General features: G+C 46.4%; 1 protein-coding gene across 1 annotated transcript in view; it reads right to left on the reverse strand.

Moving 5' to 3' along the window:
- Ds (dachsous cadherin-related 1) overlaps positions 1 to 18121 on the reverse strand; it is a 347099-nt gene that overhangs the window by 10893 nt on the left and 318085 nt on the right. Inside the window, exons 12-16 of the mRNA XM_076440156.1 lie at positions 17607 to 18093; positions 9443 to 10388; positions 8562 to 8847; positions 2490 to 2786; positions 39 to 495 (exon numbers count right to left, since the gene is read on the reverse strand). Of these exons, the coding sequence (XP_076296271.1) occupies positions 39 to 495; positions 2490 to 2786; positions 8562 to 8847; positions 9443 to 10388; positions 17607 to 18093 (2473 nt within the window). The remainder of the gene's footprint in view (positions 1 to 38; positions 496 to 2489; positions 2787 to 8561; positions 8848 to 9442; positions 10389 to 17606; positions 18094 to 18121) is intronic.

Raw genomic sequence — 18121 nt, forward strand, 5'->3', positions numbered from 1 at the left:
AGACGAAGTGCAAAGTTGTTCTAGCAAAAATAGCTCACCTGTCTTTCGTCTCCCTGTCGAGCACCTTGGAGAGTATCAGCTTCCCTCTGGACACCTCGAAGGTCCTGCTATCATCGCCGGCGATTATGCTACCGTCCAACAAACCGACGTCGGACAGTCTCATCAGTGTGGTTCCTCTCGACGAATTTTCCCTGACTGTTATCTTATACTCCTTCCCTGGTAGAGTGCTCTTCAGGCTACTGAGCCGCACCACGACGGAGCAGACGGACGACGCAGGTGGTTTGCCATAATCTTCTGCCACGACAGCCAGTTCCACCTCTTTCGGCAGAGGCCTCGGTATCGCCGTGCGATTCACAGTTAGTACACCTGTCACTGGATGCACCGAGAATCCTTTGGTAGGCTTCAGCAGGTAGTAACGGATGCGGCTGTTGTCTTCGGTTAGATCGTCGTCGGTTGCGTTCACTGTTAGCACTTCCTGCAGGTCTCCTCGTCCCTCTGGAAAAGACAGTAGCGTGTTAGACATGATGGGAAATCCTAGAACTTCATTAACCCCTAGCCGTACCATTTTCTTATAAACAAACTAAGTCTAACAAATAGCAGACTTCTCATTTCTCGATAATGCTTGCGATTGGGATGAGCTCTTAGTCTCCCTTGTCATATCGATTACCCACAATCCGCCTCCAGCGAGCCGAACAATCGCCGGTTCCCTGGAAGGTGTGAACGCGTCCGGATACTAGGGTTCGGGACAAAGATCGAGGGATCACTGGCGCGAGGTCAAGTACCCTCTGCCTCTTTTTGCCGGTGGTAGTTGGGTCCTATGGAGGCCTGCGAGGCTCTCAGCCGCCGCCACCACCTCGAGATTCTTTCTTTTCTCGATAAAGGAGGAGGATAAGCCGTCCTGACATCGGGCTGAACGGAAGTATGAAATAATAACCAGTTGTATAAATCGCTGGCTGGCTTCGAGCCCACGGCTCCTCTTTCCTCCTCTCTTTCTCTCTCCTAGTGGGGCCTCTCTCTCTCTCGGTACAAAAATGATTTCGATGCGTTTCAAATCGTCGGATAACTCGGCATTAATGTGCCAGGCCCCGTCCGAAACTTGGCAAGAAGGACGAGGACAGAGATTCCCATGGAACGAAGACGGTCGAAGGGCGAGGAGAGGGTTTGCTGAAGAAGATGCTGAAATAAAACGACGTGGAACCCTTCGCAGCCCTTTGGGGATGTCCGAGGTGCAGGAATACACTCTCGGAGGGGCGGGAGGATCTTAACCGAGGAGCGACAGGTACTCTATAATTATTGCGAGGTGCGTATGACCGTGGAGTATGCGTGTTCGCGTCAGGACGCCTTAGTGGGACGAATTCTTATTACCAGCAGCGGGAGAGACCATCTTTCTCTCTCTCTCTCTCTCTACCTTCTCTTCATTAATCCCTCCGCCTCCGAGCTTCCCGGGACACCTTAATACGATTTTGATAATCATCGGATTAACTCGTCTTCCTTGTTCGCCGATCAACGAACAAACGATCCGCCCTTCCGCGCCGAGAGGGAACAGCAAGGATCCTCTTCGACTGGTCGCAAAATTAAGGCTCCCCGGGTTTATCGATCAATTACGCCCCTAGAGTCGTATTTCCCTCTGTCTCCCTGTGCTCGTTCGATTTTCGCGGTTTCTTCGCCGGAACAGAGAACCCGAAGAGCATGCAAATTCATCGCCGTGGGAGCTCCTCCTTTCCTCCGGCTCTCTTCCCCTTTCTCTTTTCACCTCCTGCCAATCCAGCACCCTGCCCCCTGCACCCTGTCCCCCACCCCTCAACCGCCCACCCAAATGCACCATTAGGCGCGGGCCTATGTATTTTTAATAAGTTTCGAGAGTCCTCGAAGCCGGTGATCTCGGCCGGCGGTTGAAGGCGGCTTTTCGGCTGCCTGGCAAACGGTGTCCTCGCGTTTATTTATGTGCGAGGCGTTCGCAATTCTCCTCGTCCCCTTCCTCGTACCCCGCCTTCCACCTCTCCGCCGCATCTTTTCGTCCCTTTTGCTCCCCTCGACACAGCTAGCTTTTCATCGGCCCCCTCCTCGAGCTGATCTCTCTCTCCCTTTCTCCCCACCCGGTCGCTATGTCATCCACCTTTCTTCTTCATCGTTTTCGTCCTTCCTGCATGTCTCTCTTCTTCTTCGTGTTCTTGTTCTGCGTCTTCTTCTTCTCCTTCTTCTTCTTCTTCTTCTTCCACCCCCAAACCCTCTTCGCCTCTCGTCGCCCGCTCCTTTCCCGCGCTTTATCTCCGCGCGGTGTCAATTCGAGTTTGGAACACGGGCAACAGCACAACACGTGCCTACTAAAAACCTGTTCTCAACCGCGCGTTTATTAAGGGTCGCGAGAGGAGAGAGTTTGCTATTTTCGAGGCGGCGGCGGCTGCTGCTGAATACTCGTCGCTTGTCTTGCTTCTCGGGGTTCGAAGTTTTTAATTATGGATTCGAGAGGCTCAAAGTTCGCTACCAACCTGGAAGAGTGGTGATGTACGCGGACTGCTGCAGCCTCGGCGCGTTATCGTTCAGATCCGTGACACGAACTATCAAATCCGTGACTGCCTCGTGCATTCCATCGCTGGCAATCACCTGGAGGCTGTACTCCGACCGTGTCTCAGCGTCCAGACGTCTACGGAGAACGACCTTGCCTCCGTAACGATCGATGCTGAAAGGGCCGGGGTTCGTCACGTTCCCGAATCGATAGGTCAGAGCCGGAGAACTGTCCACGTCGTTCGCCGTGATGGTCGTCAGCACCGTGCCTACTGGAGTGCCTGCAACAAAATGAATTGTTAGGTCATACACCATCGAAACCAAATATTTAAACAATCTGAAACGTGGCCATCCTCTGGACAACCTGAACAATTCTAATCAGGGACCATTGTGGTCATCAAGATAGCTTTAGCTAGTCCAAACCGGCTTCAGCTAGTCCAAGCCAGCTTTTAGAGGATGCTCAGTCCAAAATCGACTTGAGCTAGTTCAAAGCCGACTTGAGCTAGTCCAAAGCCGACTTGAGCTACTCCAAAGCCGACTTCAGCTAGCCCAAGACACCTTTTAGAGGATACTGAGTCCACAGTCGACTTGGGCTAGTCCTAGCTGGCTTTAGCTAGTCCAAATTTGACTTCAGCTAGCCCAAGCCAGCTGATAGAGGATGCTCAGTACAACTAAAACCTATTCTGTCGTAGATTGAATTTCGTTGCTCGCAAATTCCGCTCTGCAGCCCAGCGACCGAGATCATCAAATCAGGAGTCGCGATGATCCGATCGTCTCACAATGCCAGACACCGTTGTTACTGATGAATGGCGTCGTTATAAAGGCCTGGCCTTCCCGCTCATTCTTTTTCTCATTGCTCGAGACCTCCACTTTGTCACCGGTAGACGATCATCCGCGATACAGAGCATAGATCGGATACTCTTCCGCGAACTTAAAGACCCTCGGTAGGAGTCGCGTTTAAAATGCATTGAATCCGCACTATCTACACCTTCGATCGCCAAGCTGGTGCTACATATAAAAGAGGACCCCCTCGAAATGCTCGCGTGAATCAAAGTCTCTCGAATTTCCTGCTATCGTTCGATGTTTACGATGAAAATCGGGTCGGGTTCGTTTCGGGAATGAAGATCGCAAAGGTTTGGACGTTTGATACGCCGCGAACCGGTGCAACACCTGCGCCAATAAAAGAATTATTTCGAGGCGAGGCAGACCGAAGCGGCGCGTTTGGTCGGCTCCGGGGACTAGCTGGCACGCGGCTACGTCCGCTCGTAAATTTCACGAGCGATCGTTAAAGTCGTGTAAATCGGTTTCGAGACCGTCGCGTCCCTGAGCGAACACGTGGTCGGCCCACTCTTGCGCTTCTCCGGTTCCGGTAGTGTTCCTCGGGCCTCGGAAGCGGAGGCGACCTGTGCGCTGCGATCTCTCTATTACTGTCTGCCTCCTCTCTGCTTTCCACCCTGCCTTTGCTCCTGACGATCCTTGGTAGCTGCCAAGTGGATCCTCTAGTCTTCTTAGTTGGGTCTACATGCATTATAGTCTTCCTCCTCTTTGCCTTTCACCTTCAAAAACGCTGCTGCTGCTGCTCTTGCTCCTGATGATGCTTAATAGCTACCCTATTGATCTTGTAGTTTGCCAAAGATTATTTTTCGGTGGTGTTGAGACTACTGACCTGTCCTAAAATCCCTTTATCCAGCCTCCAATGATCAGATTGATCGCGATTGATCCCGTTTGGAGTTCCTAAGACCTCCACGACATTTCTAACCGCAGTCAGAGCGTTCCCTCGCGAGATAATCCATTCGCTTAGTCCCCACGGTCTACAGAACCGAGTTAATTCTGATTACCGGAGGTCCTACGCGTTCTCCGGTTACGCGATCGCGATATATCGTCGCAAGCGTGTTGTGTTCCATGTACGGAAAATCCTCTCGTCGGTGGTCTACCATTGTCCTCGGTTTCTCGTGTCAGTGCCAGTTTCGGAACCGATTCGATCGATGCTGTCGATTAAATCCTCCTCTCGCGCATCCGCGAGAGAGAGCATAGTACGCGTGGAACGTGCGTGCAGAAACACGTGCGTGCATGCGTGGCCTGCCTGCGTGTGTATGCACGTGTTGTATGTGCACCGCGCGGCGAAGACCCCTTCAGGAACAAAGGCGTGTGGGGCTATCAAACATCGGCAAAACCGCGCCTCTCGTTTTAGGTCGAACGATAATTATATACGCCGCGTCCGTCCGGATAATTAAAAACAATTACTGTGCGCTTCGCTAAAATACGACCGGTCGCGGATCTCGGGGATCGTTTTTTTACTGGCGGCTCTCTCGAGAACCGAGTAATGAAGTATTCGATCGAACCGGGGGAAGATCGACGATACTATTTGCCATTCAATCTCCTGGCCCACGGTCACCACCGCTGCTGTGTCCCTGGGACATACTCCGATCATGCTAATGCCGCTCCCCTGGCCAACCATCATCCGCGTTTTATTAATTTCACAATTTTATCATTCGGACAGCTGGGAAGCTCTCTCGAGAGACCTGAGAAACTGTGTACCGAGGAAAAAATTCGTACGAAATAAACCAAAAACAAGTGTCAATCATGAAATAGAGCGAACATCGAAGGTCATTTGAAGGTCAACATATTATACATGATTGAATTTGTCTTTTCATTAGATATAATGTTGCACTAACCAAAATAGGTCGTTCTATTTGAGAAAACTGAACACTGAACCAAACATCTTCTGCCTGAAAGGTTTTCTTGTATTGCTAAAAGCAACGGAGATATTTTCGGTGCATGTCTTCGGTGCCAAATGCCCGGTTTCACATTTTTTACTTCTCAATTATTTTAATTACAAAGATGCTTCCTTCAGAAATTATGCAACAAATTTCTTTGTCACGTATTATTATAAAAATTGTGAAGAATCTAAATAAGTTCAGTCTTGTCGTCTTTTTAAAACAAGGTATGCCCGACACATTTTGAAGCCTGTACGGTTAGCGTTAAAATACTGACAAATTTTTGGATTCGACGGGGGTCCTGTATTTTTGGCGGCTGCTTCTTCGGTGATGGTTGTTCGGGGGTGTCCGGTGTGACGCAGTGTTGTATCAGGTCCGCGCACGATTGTCAAAACGCGATACGGCGGGTTGCAGCTCGGCGGCGCGGTCGCCAGTGGCAGCAGGTGCCTGAAAAGGCAGCCGCCGCGCTTCTGGAGCCACGGGGTATTAAATAAATTCTATCGAGCCGCGAATCGCGAATAGAAGTGGTAGCAGTCTCGTTTGCGCCGGGGTTGAAGTTTTATGGTGATACAAATTAGATAGCGATCTCGAGTTACTCGGTTGGCGCGCGAGTACGCGGCCTTTCGTGTTGGACGTTCTTAGAAGTTCGCAACAAGAAGCTCAGGAGTGAACAGAGAAAGAGCGACTCGAGAACGATGAAGGAAAGAGAAGGAGAGTGAGAGGGAGGAGGAAGAGGGGGCCGAATGAAAGGGAGAAAGGACGAACCGAACGAAAAACGCAGCAGGACGAGAAGGACAATGAGACTGTCGCCGCGATGTAAATTAAATGAAGCGCCGTTCGGCTCGCGGCGATCGCAGACAGTCGGCGCAAAACGCGTAAAAAGGCCGCGTCGACAGAGTTTCGTATCGCGGAGAATCCCGACCAATTACCTGTCCTTGCACCTTCCTATTCTCTTTTATCTCCCGCTACCAGAGCTCGCCGATCCCCGGTTCCAAAGTAATTATCACCGGCGACTTCCTCAGGGAATGTAGAACACGCGATTTTTCCGTGGAAAACTTTCCAACAACGTTTTCCCATTTCCAAGATAATCAAGTATAAAAATCGTCTGACGCATTGCTGGCCGTTTCCACTTCCTCGACAGGCACACATTCGAAGTCGATCATATCAGAACCAGGACCCCCCAGCGAAAAATCTTGTTGAACACTTTCGATGCAGTTTTTCACGCAGAATCGCCTCGAATTTTTCAGTTTGTGAAAATCGGTGCGCTCTGTCTACCCCGATCGATTTTTTCTTGATATCTTCCCCAATTTCGAAGCCACGCAGATCTATGTCCGTTCGCACTCGAGAATGAGTGTCGGAGGGAGGTCGGTAGCAGCTGTAGGCCGGCGCTCGCGCGTCAAACAGCCGACCACCTTCGCTAGGTGCCGTTCCATTGAATCGTATCTGTCAATGGGGAACAATATGAGAAGCCGAGAAGGACAAAAGCACCGGGAACCATCCGGAGCGCGAGAGAACGCGATAGCTGGCCGCACGGTCGTTCGCAGCCTCGCCTAAGTTATGCAGATTGTTCCGAACAGTTGGACTTTAATGCCGACATAAATCCTTTGCCACTTAACTTTATACTTCGAGAGTAGTATGCACTCCCACCTTCGAGTGCGGCCACGTCCTCTCTCTCTCTCTCTCCTCTACCTACCTCTTTTCGGCCCTCTCGGTCTGACTTTCGCCCTTTTCTCGCTCCCCACGTCCTTTCGCGGATCCCCTTTCGACCTTCCCGTTCGGCACTACCTTTCCTCGACCGCCTCGGCTCGCCTAACGGATCATCGTGCTTCACTTTGCCACGCAGAAACGTCTCTTTCCGCGCCTCGCGTGGGCGAACACCCGACAAATTTATCTACCCCAGCCACAACCGTCTAGATTTTCGAGGCGAGAACTGAAACTCGAGCCAGAGACAATCCTGCTACTCGATCGAAACATCTCCGAGACCTAGCCCTACCACCGCAATTTATGCGAAGTTTTTACGGCATCTAGAAACTCGACACTTGGCACTCCATACTTGACTTTCCGAATTTTTTAAGAAAGTTCCATCGGGTACTGCGACTTCAAAATTTTTAAGGTTAATGCCTGATATTTGAAGCATATTCTCGAATTTTTTCAAAGGGTTGTTTCAAGAAATGTATGAAAAAAATTTTCTTCCACGGATTCGTCGATTTCGAGAAATTTATGTAAACATACGAGTGACTTTTCGAATTTTTTGAAAAAGTTCCATCCGGTACTGCGACTTCAAAATTTTTAAGGTTAATGCCTGATATTTGAAGCATATGCTCGAATTTTTTCAAAGGGTTCTTTCAATAAATGTATGACAAAAAAATTATTCTTCCACGGATTCGTCGATTTCGAGAAATTTATGGAAACATATGAGTGAATTTTCGAATTTTTTGATAAAGTTCCATCCGGTACTGCGATTCCAAAATTTTTAAGGTTAATGCCTGACATTTGAAGTACATGCTCGAATTTTTTCAAAGGGTTGTTTCTAGAAATGCATGAAAAAAAATTATTCTTCCACGGACTGGACGATTTCACGACATTTCTACGTAAGAAGATGAAAGGAACGATCGATTTTTCGAACACCTTAACCTCTGGCTTCCAATCAGACACAGTCAATTGGATTAAAGAACGAGGTCATTCGGTGATCGAACGGCTGATTGGAATTGACACGGGCCGATGAAATACAAGGAGGCGTGCAACGCAATCGTATCGGCTCGTAACCTGTTCGGGCAACCATTCCGAATAGTACTCGGCTCATAATCGCCGGTTAGCCTTCATTTCCGCCGTGCCTTCAGATGAATAAACGCTATAATTGGACTATACGACCGTTGCAATTATCTCGGCCGTTTAATTTCTAAGGCACGTAGGGCCTGCCACTTAAGTATCGCTTTCGCTGTTGGATCGCGAAGAAAATATATCGCGGGATCGGTGCCGGTCTATCGAACTCGTTCGCAATCGTTTGTACAATGACGAAAAACGTTGGGATTAAACGTAAAAACTCTCCTCTTAAAAATTCTCCGAATACTACATATTCTAATAATCTCGCGACTTAAAACGATACTTATTCCGATAACATGCCAGCTTAAAGTTAATGATCTCGTAAAGCGAAATTTTCTGGCAACCGTTCAAGGCAAATCCATTTTTAATGCTGCAGCTATAAAAATGTAATATATATAATTCAATCATAAACATTAATGACCTAAGGTCCAATGGGGATGTTCTCGAATTAATTTATATATTAATTTCCAACGAACAAAACGATTGCACCACCTTCTTAAAATGATTTCAACTTACCTTCAGAGACAGAGATGATGCTGTGCTCCGGGAAGGTCGGCTGATTGTCATTGATGTCGATGACTCGGACGCTCAAAGCAGCTGTGCCAGTCAGCTGAGGATTTCCTTGATCGGTTGCGATGATCGTCAGACGATACTTCTCGCGGATTTCGCGATCTAGAACGATGTTGGTGCGGACTACGCCACTGTATGGTGGACTGATAGTAAACGCGTTGTCCGGATTGCCGTCTACGATGTGGTAGAGGATCCTGCTGTTCGTCCCTTGGTCCGCGTCGCTGGCCGAGAGCTATGGCAATAAAACACAATGAAAGAGTTCAGTCAACAGAACTTGGTACGTACAATTTAAAGCAGTGGACATATTTAAAGAATTTAAGGACATCGACGCAATATACGTATAGTTTCAGTTTGATAATATAATTCAAACAAGAAAGACATTTTTACCGAACCTCTGTGTGTTGGAATCGACGCAGACATTTTTATTTTGTAGATCTTTATACATTTGTGGCATCTGGGAATTTTCAGAAGATGATGGAACATAAAATTCTACAGAATTTAATACGATTTTTATTTATATCAGATCTATAAAGGCTACTGCCACTGAAAATAATATTTTACTTGTTTCCACTTTCTCTTAAAATTCGCCTATAAAAATAAAAAATTGCATAAACTAGACAGCAGATCTTTATGCGAAATAAAAATGTATTTGAATTGCAACAAACTGGAGTGAAACAGGAGTATATTTTCTTTCTTAATATGTTTAAAATACATTGAATTCTAATGTTCTAATGTTTTCACTGTTTTAAATTACACCTACTCATTTATGTCATAAACGCATCGAATCCGCTGTCTAGCGATAACAAATTTGAATAACTTCTTCCTACCTTGACGACGAAGTCTCCTTTGACGTTTCCTTCGAGAACCGTGGCGGAGTACTGAGTTTGCGTGAAGACAGGTGGGTTATCATTAACGTCAGACACCCTGACAACGACCTGAACATAAGCTTCAAGTGGATCGGAGCCAGTGGTCCTAGCAACCACAGTCAGCACGTGCTTGGAGCTCTCCCTAGGCTCCTCCTTCGACAACTGTCCTTCCAAAGACCTCCCCCAAGAATTGGTACGTCCTTCGTCAATCTGACCATCAGTAGGTCTAACTCTCATATCAGTCCACAGTTCAGCATCCAATCTAGCCGGGTCATTGACCCGAAGCAGCCCAGTGTCCTCATCGATAGCGAAAGTCCCAAAGTCATTCCCAGAGCCCAGAGAATAAGAAACATGCTGTCTCCTTCCATCTGACCTGACAGCAGTGACCTGGACCACCTCAGTGCCAGCTGCAGAATTCTCTTGAATGATCACTTCGTAAGAATCGTTCTGGAACTTCAAGGCAGGTTGCAAGTCTGCCAGATCTCCCACTTGAAGCTCTATCAAGCCTCGAGCACTTCTTGAAGGACTCCCTCTATCTCTAGCTAGGACTTCTAAGTGATAGGTTTTTCCATTATCCTGGGATAAGGACAATGCAGCGGTGACTACACCGGTGCTAGGGTGGATCCTGAACTTCGGCTTCTCCTGCTCGTGCAGGAACGAGTACACTATCTCTCCGTTCAACCCTTCGTCAGCGTCCGTTGCTATTACTCTTAGGATGTTCTTCTCTGGTTGTGTGCCTATTGATACACGAGCCCTGAAGGGGTGCTCGGAGAAAACTGGAGCGTTGTCGTTCACGTCGTTCACTCGGATTTCGACGGGGATCGAGGTGCTCTTCGCGTCGTACTTCCCGCTGTCCGTTGCTATCACCACGAAGTTGTAGGTGCTCTGGCGCTCGCGGTCCAGGGGCCTGAAATTAGAATATGTGGATGTGAGTCGATGTCGTTGGAATGCTAGCTCTTCGTAAGGGTGTTGGAAAAATGCGTTTGATCGGAATTGTGGAAAACAATAGTGACAATTGAATTTTATGGCTTGTTTAGCTGGGTCCATAACGAAAATAGAAAGCTCGTATAAATTGTATACGTTCTGAAAATTTCAGTGGAATTGGTTAATTGGTTTGCGAATTATGAACGATCGAAAGTGGCAAAGATGGCAGTTTTTGGCCGAAAATCAAGAAAATTGCAATTTTTACCACTTTTGATCGTTTATAACTCGTAAACCAATTAACCAATTCCAATGAAATTTTCAGAGTGTATATGATTTATACGAGTTTGCAAAACGCATCTTTGAAATTTGGAAAAAGTTGTAGAAATCTATTTTTACCATTTTTTTCACAGTGCCGATCAAAAGTATTTTTCCAACATACTTATTAGACGTTATTTACTAAACTAATTCTTCTAGCCTTATAGAGAAACTAAGTCGTTTTGGTCCTTTCTTAAATTGTTATTCTGTACACACTTTTTGTAAAGCGGAAAATAAACTATCTCATATTATTAAAATACAGACGCTTTATTTTCGATAAATGTTGACTGGGAGTCATCGCAGATAAATCATTTGGCAATCATCCCCAGTTCAAAAGAGGGGATGATTCACCAACACGTACACTCATTATTATCCCTGTCCTTCTATTGTTCCAGCCTAGGTCCTAACAATTGTTCTAACAATTGTCGCAGCAATTGTCCGAGGAATTGTCCCAGCAATCGGCGTAATCGCGTGTCGTTCGCGATTTCCGGTCGGCCAGATCAGTGCTACCAACCACCCGGTTCCCAGGACCACCCGGAAGGAGGATCCTCGAACGTAGTCGGCACGAAACAAGAGCAGATCTCACGAGATCCCGGGCGATAACGAAGTTCCATGTCGAGGACGATTTCGCGGCGATAATATTGCCGGCGATGGGGATCCATGGATCGCGCGCGATCCCATATTCCCAGCGCGGTGCGGAGCGCGGAGAAGTCGTTGAACGGGCCCCGTGGAGTCGCAGGCGAGAACATTGCCGTGACAGAAACAATGATTTTCAATGAGCAGCTCGCAGTTCGAGGAATATTATCTGGCATCTACGGCATAGGGCGATTCGTGCTGCCGTAAATGAAAATCCTACGGGTGAAACGGAGGAGGAGCGTACACGCGCATGCGTTTACGTACGTCTATACAGGGTGTTCTGTTCGAAATTCTTGTTTCTGGTCGGGTAATTTGTTAAAAATGCTGAATCTTAACGAGTGATCTTGAATGAACTTCAAAGACCAGTCCAGAGATCTTCTTTTTAATACAAGAAATATCTTCAAGAACGTCTAAACGTAATTAAGTCTCAACGACTAGCGAATTATCTTCAAAGACCAGTTCAGAGATCTTCTATTTTTAATAGAAGAGATTACCGAAGAGAATACCTTTGAGAATGTCTAAATGTAATTAAGTCTCCACCACTAGCGAATTATCTTCTATGACCTCGAATGATCTTCAAAAACCAGTCCAGATATCTTCTTTTAAATACAAGAAATACCTTCGAGAACGTCTAAACGAAACTAAGTCTCCACCACTAGCGAATTATTTGAAATGGCCTTGAACGACCTTCAAAGACAAGTCCAGAAATCCTCTTCTGAATTCAACAAATACCTTTAAGAATGTTTGAACGGAATTAAGCCTCGACTATTACCGAATTACGTCGAATGACCTTGAGCGACCTTGGACGACCCCCAAAGCCGAGCACAATACGTATCCCTGAATCGGTCTCGGAGTAGGCAACAGATCCAGTCGAACAAAAACGAACGTTTCCATTCGAGGAATGAAAGGTCGCGAGGGAAATGGCGGAAGCGTTCTCGCCTAGTCGAGAGATTTGTGGTGGCCATAAGACGTCCGGTGGCGAACACGGTATCACACAGGGTGGTGTGGGAAATAATTACGTGTGGAACCATCGCCGTGTGGGACACCCTGTACGTGTGCCGGGTCGTTTAATCGCACGACAGCAGGCCACAAGAGAGTCGAGAGAGAGAAAGAGAGTGTGAGAGAGTGAGAGTGAGAGAGAGTTGCGCGAGCGGTCAGGCCGACTCGGTTAAATCGTAAATAACCGCGTCGATCTTGCGAGCGCGCGCGCGCTACCGGCGCTCGATTATTATTCCACGCTCGTTAAAGGTTATTACGTGCACGTACGTACAGTACGCGCGAAACCCATTATCGAAAGGGAGCTTATCGTAAGAGAGAGAGAGCAAGAGAGAGAGAACCGCTCACGGTCTTTCGCGAATTCGCCCAGGAGTTCGCGTGACTCCCTCTCGAGCCGCTAATAAAGACAAAGTTTGCCGATTCGATAAATTACACCCGCCCAACAGCGGCCGGTTATCGGCGGGTATCTCTCTCGACCGCGTACCCGCAAAAATTCCCTGGCAATTGAATGTTACCGGTTCGCAAACCGCCGCGCCACGTTCAATGGGAACAAATTACGCATTCATGCCGACGCCGCTGCGCGCGGAAAAATCCCCGGAGATAGCGTAATTAGATTAGGGGCTCGCGATCGATAAAGACGTCGGGTCCCGTTCCTGCCACCGTGCCGTTCGTGGGAATAGCGAAACTGCGACGACGGTCGTCGTTGGACTGTGAATCTCGCAAAATGGAAATTAATATTCGATTATGATATAATATTCTGAAATTTGAGTAAACTTTACTGTACCGGATTCAAATTAGTACCTTTCTCCTACGAATTATGATGTTTTTGGTATGTAATCCGGTAGATTTGTACCCGGCGCGGATGCAGATCGAAGTTTCGATCCTCTAGGATCAATGGTTCAGGAGTTATGCTTGTTTAAAGTTGAGCAATCTGTAGTGTTTTTGACAGGTAAGGGCGCCGCCATATTGGTTTGTAGTGACGACCGCGAGCCGCTTACCTCGCCGCCCCCTTCGACCTAATCCTAATCAACTCGGTAAGCGGCGTGCGACCGTCGCTACAAACCAATATGGCGGTGCCCTTACCTGTCAAAAACACTGCAGATTGCTCAACTTTAAGCGACCATATCTTCTCCACTATTGATCCTAGAGGTTCGGAACTTCGATCAACATCCGCGCCGGGTCCAAATCTAATATATTACATACCAAATACACCATAATTCGTAGGAGAAAGGCACAAATTTTGAGTACAGTAAAGTAAAGAGCAGCCTGAAATTTATTTAACTCTTGGATGTCGCACTATTCTTATCACTAGACTGCGGATTTTATGCATTTATGACAAAAACGAGTACATAAACGTAATTTATAACAGTAAGAACATTCGAAGAATATAAACATATTATATTATTTTCGATCTGTTAAACAAAGTACGAATGAAAATGATTTTCTATTTCATTGCAGTTTGTTGCAATTCCGACAATTTTTATTTTGCATTGATAATATTGATAAATTGAAAAATTGAAAAATTGATAATATGCAGAACCATTCGTTATTTCATTTATCTATTTTTCTAAACACATTTTTGAAGGTTCGTCAAATTAATTCGTTGGGAATTGAGTACCTCAATGATTCTGCACAAATATGCAGAAAATCGGCAGTCCATTGACCAGGAAGGAAAATGGAGGGAGCTCGGTTCGAAATGGAGGATTTAGGTACGAGGTTTAGGATGGCGATGCAGAGATTTCTAGAGGAGTATAGCTCACAGGTACGCGGACGTTAAATTCGCTCGAAAATCCCAGGCTGGCTTTCGCGCGATTTAAGGCACGAAACGGCGGTCGGCAAACCGCCACCGAGGATCCGCAGAGTTATGGTAATGGCGGACGTGGATTACACAAGATCGCCGTGCGCGATTAAAGCTTCCGTCACACAAACAAGCTGCTTGCAAACCGCCGCCACCTTACACTCGAATCCGGGAGCGCGGTTGGACAATCGCTGATAGAGTCCGCGATGACGAATGTTCTAGAGAGATTGAATTCAGCAATATTTACCGTGGATTTTTTCTTCCGAATCTGCGAGTCAGTGATCAAGTGATACTGGGTCACTTTTCACCCAAATTTGCGATAGCTAGACTGCGGATCTTTATGCATTTATAGCAATTTGTTAAAATTGAATTTATAGAAAATTTAAAAAATCGAAGAAGTCATTTCCCCTCTACGAAGATCACTAAGGGATGAAATAATAAACGCAATCGATGAGTAAGCAAAACAGTGAGAGGAGCTGGTGAAAAAGAAACGCAAAGAACCGAATGCATGAATGCAGTGGAAAATTGAATTTATAGAAAATTTAAAAAATCGAAGAAGTCATTTTCCCTCTACGAAAATCACTAAGGGATGAAATAATAAACGCAATCGATGCAGACAATTTTGATTTTGCGCGAAGAACCGCAGCAAAACAGCGAGAAGAGCCTAGTGAAAAAGAAACGCAAAGAACCGAATGCATGCGCATCATTGATACGAATCGTGATACGGCAATGATACGGTCAGCGGCTCGAGCGTCCTTTTTGCTGATCGAAAAAGATCGTTGTCAATTACGGTGCTTAAAGTTCCGAAATATTTTTGCCCCGTCGAATTGCCACTAAAATTTCATGCCAACTCCCATTTCAATGGAGCCGTTGCTTTTTAACGTTCGTAAAAAAAGTCTGCGAGTACGAACACTTCGAATCAGAATAGCAATAATAGCGACCGCATCGGTATACGATGTTACAGATTCCCCGGGGAGGAACAAGGAGGATCGCATAACAGAAAGAGGAGGGACGAAGAAGAAGAAGAAGAAGAAGCGAGAGAAGGAGAAATGACAGAGATCGCGAGAGAGTGGCCGGACCGGGATCTGGTTTTGCATATCAGGCTTTTTGCCGGCTGAAATAATGCATTGAAATGCCACATGGTGTCCCGCTGAAATGACACACGGCTGTCGTGCGGCAAAAGTACGCCCCTGCTGCTACCGACACCCTGCGCCCTATAATACTGCTCCCTATTCCTCGCTTCTTCTCCCTTTTTATCCCGTTCTCTTTTTCTTCGCTTCTGCTTGGCAGCGTCTCTATCGGCGAACGAAACCCGAACAGACGTTGTCACCCTTTTGGGAAATCATTGCGCACCGCTAGCCCCGCTGATTAAGCCGACTTTCAACCCCCTCGCCCCTCCCACCTTCCATTGTCCCTTGACAGCTCCGGGAATATTTGAAAATTGATAAAGTGGAGTGGGGCAAGTCCATTAGTTGGTTATTTTTATTATAATATGGACGAAATTTCTCTAACTTGTATTTATTAATGTAGTATAAGTTGGTATGAACTATTCGACATAGATTTCGCCCAAAAATAAAGGTGTTTTCTTCGCTTAAATCAACCAATGCCAAACAGTCACGTGCGAAGTACACGTATGTACAACTTTGATGCATTTATGAGAGAAATGTGTAATTGCATGTGTAATTTAAAATAGTTAATGTGTAATTTAAAATAGTATACACATTAGAAGAATTTGTGCATTTACGGCTCGTGGAATTCTTCAAAAAATGTCAGAATATAAAATTCGATAGAATGCAGTGTACGTTTTTTATTTGATTTCGATCTACAAAGGCTGTCCCCATTAAAAATAGGATTTAGTTTCATTCCATTTTCTTCAAATTTGTCTATAAACATATTAAGAAGCAAAATACATTTCTATTTCACTCTCCAGCTTGTTGTAATTCACCCACAACATTTTTGTTTTGCATAAAGATCCGCTGTTTATTATTACAGATCAAATGGTTCCACGCTCCGGTGAACAAAGAGCGAAATCATCTCGGAAAGCCCGATCATCCTGCAGTGTTATCCTGTGGGACCCGTACAGGAAGCAGCGAAGGGACTCCCGGGAGCTTAATAAACATGTTTCGGCGAGGGGTTTTTTTTAATGTACCTCGAATTCCAGCGTGGAGAATCATGAAACGGTGGTCGAGTGATAAATTAAAAACCGCGGAGCCCTCGAACGGCCGATCTGGAGATCGTGGAATCCACTGTGAAATTGTCTATCGATTAACGAACCAATGAGATTGGTGGCCTCGAGAGTCCGACGACGATGCGACGCAGGATTATTACGCGGATAATCGCGAAGGACACGGCCTGCAGGAGAGAAGGAGGAAAGAGGAGTCGGTGTTCGATAGAATGGGACGAGAGGAGGAAGAGTATGTTTGGCCGTGGCGACGGGTTATGCGTATGAAATCAACTAATCGACCGCGGCCATCGTTCGCGGGCCCGCCATCGACTGACTTTATAATTTTACGACGTTCTTAGAGCCTTCAGCTGCGACCACCTCCCCGTCGTCGAAATCCCCTTTCTCCTCCCTCTGTCTCTCGATCTCGACAGCTTCTCTCAAGCACTCGCTTCCTCTCGCTTTACGACCCGGCGCGACGATCCTAATCGTAAGCTCGATAAAGGTCACGCAGTAATTAACGCCGGAATGAAATCAGTTTGCATGTGGCAGGATGTTTCATGATGGAAAAAAAAGTTTGGACACTTCTGATATATTATTGAGAGATTTTCCAGCTATTCGTAATTAAACTGCGGATCTAGATATTTATGGCTTCTGAGAATTTTTGAAAAAGGGCTTCCTCTCGCTTTACGACTCGGCGCGACGATCCTAATCGCAAGCTCGATAAAGGTCACGCGGTAATTAACGCCGGAATGAAATCAGTTTGCATGTGGCAGGATGCTTCATGATGGAAAAAAAAGTTTGGGCACTTCTGATATATTATTGAGAGATTTTCCAGCTGTTCGTAATTAAACTGCGGATCTAGATATTTATGGCTTCTGAGAATTTTTGAAAAAGGGCTTCCTCTCGCTTTACGACTCGGCGCGACGATCCTAATCGCAAGCTCGATAAAGGTCACGCGGTAATTAACGCCGGAATGAAATCAGTTTGCACGTGGCAGGATGCTTCATGATGGAAAAAAAAGTTTGGGCACCTCTGATTATTATTGAGAGACTTCCCAGCTGTTCATAATTGAACTGCGGATCTACTCATGGCTTCTGAACAGAGTTGTGCTAATTCAATTACATTGTAATTACAGTATAAAGTTTAAGTTTACAGTGTAAAGACAAAATTACAGTGTAAAGACAGGACCTCACTTTTACAAAAACTTTCACAAAAATCCCTACATTCATTCCCGTCATTCACCGGAAAATTCCTTGTAAAAATTGAATTGTACATAATGATCCAACACTTACCCTGCAGTGGTGACGACTCCAGTCAGATTATCAACCCTGAACAGCCAGCTAGTCTCCTCCCCAATGGAGTACGTGATCTTCCCATTGATACCTTGATCTGGATCGGTAGCTCTCACAGACATCACACTGGAATCAGCAGCGACGTCCTCGGATACCGTCGCCACGTACTTGCTAGGATGATAGTTGCTCGGATAATTCGCTGAAGCGTATGGGTACCCATTAGCAAGGCCAAAGGGAGGATATTCAGCGGACTGGACCACTCCGCGTGTCCTAGACTCGGTATACTGATTCTGAGCGAATAGGGGAGCGTTGTCGTTGACATCCAGGACGATCACGGTCAAGTTACACCGAGCTTCCAAGCTTGGGCGACCTTTGTCCTTCGCTGAGATTGTCAGGACGTATTTCGAGACTGCTTCTCGATCCAGATTGGACATGGACAGCGTGCCTGTCACTGGGTCTACGATGAACTTTGCTCCAATGTTGCCACCTGTGGACACGGATCATCATCACCTTCA

Source organism: Lasioglossum baleicum, chromosome 16 (genome assembly GCF_051020765.1).
Source record: "Lasioglossum baleicum chromosome 16, iyLasBale1, whole genome shotgun sequence".
Classification (NCBI taxonomy): domain Eukaryota; kingdom Metazoa; phylum Arthropoda; class Insecta; order Hymenoptera; family Halictidae; genus Lasioglossum; species Lasioglossum baleicum.